Here is a 2500-nt window from a genome sequence, read left to right as displayed (position 1 = left end):
GGAGGCAATTTTTTGCAATTCTTGAAAGACACAACAGTGGAAATAATTTCTTAATTTTTACAACGACATTAGACAAGACATTTCAAAGCAGTCCAGCCATAGATAGACCAGAATAAACAGTACTAAGTATCCACAAGTCAACGGAGTTTGAGACTAAAATGGTCTCCCACAGATTGTTTTTCATGACTTGTGATTAAAGTCTGTGGATTAAGCGACATTAGAAATTTTCTATAACGAGATACGTAAGACAAAATGTATTAAGCTAAATTAATTAATAGTAAAGCTGAAGTTGAGTCATGTTCTGTACTGATGATAAGCACTTATATTCACTGTGAATTGACTATTAATTGACCTTAAAGCAGCTTGTACTAATTGTTGCATCAGAGAGTAAATCAGTTACTACTTAGGCTTTTACTGACACTAAATTGTACAGGTTTATGTACAACGTACAAAACTAGTGCTTGTCAACAGTTCCCACCAAACTTCCCAATCCTCAATAGGGTTCCTAGCGCATGAGTTAATCCTCATTGTTTCGCGGGCTGTTGGTTGGTGTTCCTGACTCTTCTTCCAGTTCTGTTTCGTCTTGATAGCCTTACGTTTACATAACCTCATTCTATTGTAATATGACTTCTAATGGACAGCTTTGGGATATCACTTAGCATCTGCGTGTGGTAAACAATTACAGCTGCATCATTACTGACTTTCAGGAGCAAAGTCAGCGCGAACAGAGAGTAGCCTCTGTAAATCTCTAGGATACTGTACATACTATAAAATTGAAAAGCGACAGAAGATTGAAGTTCACAGCAGACAAGTTAGGACATAGTTGGAGAACGCCGTGCATATCATTACTAGAGCACGTGACTCAGGAATCCGTTTTACAAGACCGGTTGGGGTATACTATGTAGCTACTAGTAACTCGTGTATCTCTTCTGACAAACCCATATACGAGAAACACTAATCTTACAACGAACCTTTGATGTAGAGATGAAACATGTCGATTACAGTTGGCCGCACCTGTGGCGTAGTAATGATAATTCAATTATCAAATGAAGAGCGGCGTTCACTGGGTAATAGACATCGGAAACATGCGGCAAAACGAATAGACGCTCATTGTGCAGCTAGCTGTAGTGGAAAATGATAAATCAAACGTTGAGAGCAAGACATTAGAGCTCCTTTTTTACGGCATGTCTACAGTTGCATTTCTAAAGTTTGACATCTTGTCCGAACGTTCTTCTTCGTGATCGGACAAACAACAAAAGTGTTCGGAAATGTCCGATGTCCGACCGCTATTTCGAGCACTGCTTACCTGTCAACAAACTGCTCACCTTCCAATGGTCATTAGCTTGGAGCAAGTAGAACGCTAGCTAAAATATATGGTGGTGGTTGAAACATCCTGAGTGATGGTCGGTGTTTGTCAATTTGATGGTCGGGTCTGACCACCTCCGACTACTCTGCACGCACATTAAAAATTCAAGCTGGCAGACTGCAGAACCACTATGCAGGAACACTGTGGAACAAGCAGACCGTTACAAGTCCGGTTTCGTGCAGCTACACATACTGCTTGGCGCGTTAATCTTACCAGCATCTTTGCTCTCTAGACGCATGGTTGTTGTTGGGGAAAGATGCAGATGCAAGTGTAGACTAGGTGCTGTTTCTATGTGGTAAACATTTATGGAAAGCAAAGGACTAAACGCCATGTACAGGATGGACGCCCGATGGCCGAATTCTCGCTAGCAGCTACCGAACAAAGAGAGGTGGAGCCTTATGGTGACATCATGTTTGTCTGTTGGTCGGAATAGCTTCATTTGTATCAGATATGTATTGTTGGTCGTCACCAGACTACTGTACCCTTACCCTGGATATCCTTGCCTTTAGTAATAACGATATTTGCAATAAAATGCAAACAATTTTTTACATAGAACGGGTGTGGGCGTGTGTTCGAATGAACTGGAAGGTGTAGTGTTTGCGTCATCGAGAAATTTTTCCGGTGGTCGACCCCTCAAGAGGGGACCTGGTGCAATTTTTTTAATTTTTTACGCAAACTTTGCCCTTTGTATGCCAAGTGTGTGCCAATTTTGATTACAAATGGACGAAGGACGTAGCCGTGTATCGCAAACACACATAAACACACACATACACACAAACACACACAGACAGACAATATGAGCTCTAGGGGTCGTTGACAATATTGATGCTGACGTTGAGCTGAGCATCAACATCAAAGACACCGGCTTGACACAGGCGGCATCCTTTGATATTGACGCTGATGCTGACGCTGGAATAGGATTCATTTCTTTTCCAGCATCAGCGTCAACGTCAGCGTCAATATTTGTGAACCAGGCTTTGTGTATACTAGATATAACCATTTGATGTTGGTTGTTATAGCTATGGGATTGAAAACAATGTTCGAAAGAGGTATCGCTCACAGAGACTTGAAACCCGGGAATATTCTCTTGAAGATTGATCCAGTCACAGGCCGTCGTGTCGTACGTTTTTGGAT

General features: G+C 41.6%; 1 protein-coding gene across 2 annotated transcripts in view; it reads left to right on the top strand.

Annotated features, from left to right (window-relative positions):
• LOC134181308 (serine/threonine-protein kinase TBK1-like) overlaps positions 1-2500 on the top strand; it is a 25468-nt gene that overhangs the window by 2656 nt on the left and 20312 nt on the right. For both annotated transcript variants that reach the window (XM_062648559.1, XM_062648558.1), the window contains exon 4: positions 2386-2486. In XM_062648559.1, the coding sequence (XP_062504543.1) occupies positions 2386-2486 (101 nt within the window). The remainder of the gene's footprint in view (positions 1-2385; positions 2487-2500) is intronic.

Source organism: Corticium candelabrum, chromosome 6, assembly GCF_963422355.1.
Source record: "Corticium candelabrum chromosome 6, ooCorCand1.1, whole genome shotgun sequence".
Lineage (NCBI taxonomy): Eukaryota > Metazoa > Porifera > Homoscleromorpha > Homosclerophorida > Plakinidae > Corticium > Corticium candelabrum.
The sequence above is the reverse complement of the archived record's forward strand: the minus strand, read 5'-3'. Positions and strand labels throughout refer to the sequence as shown.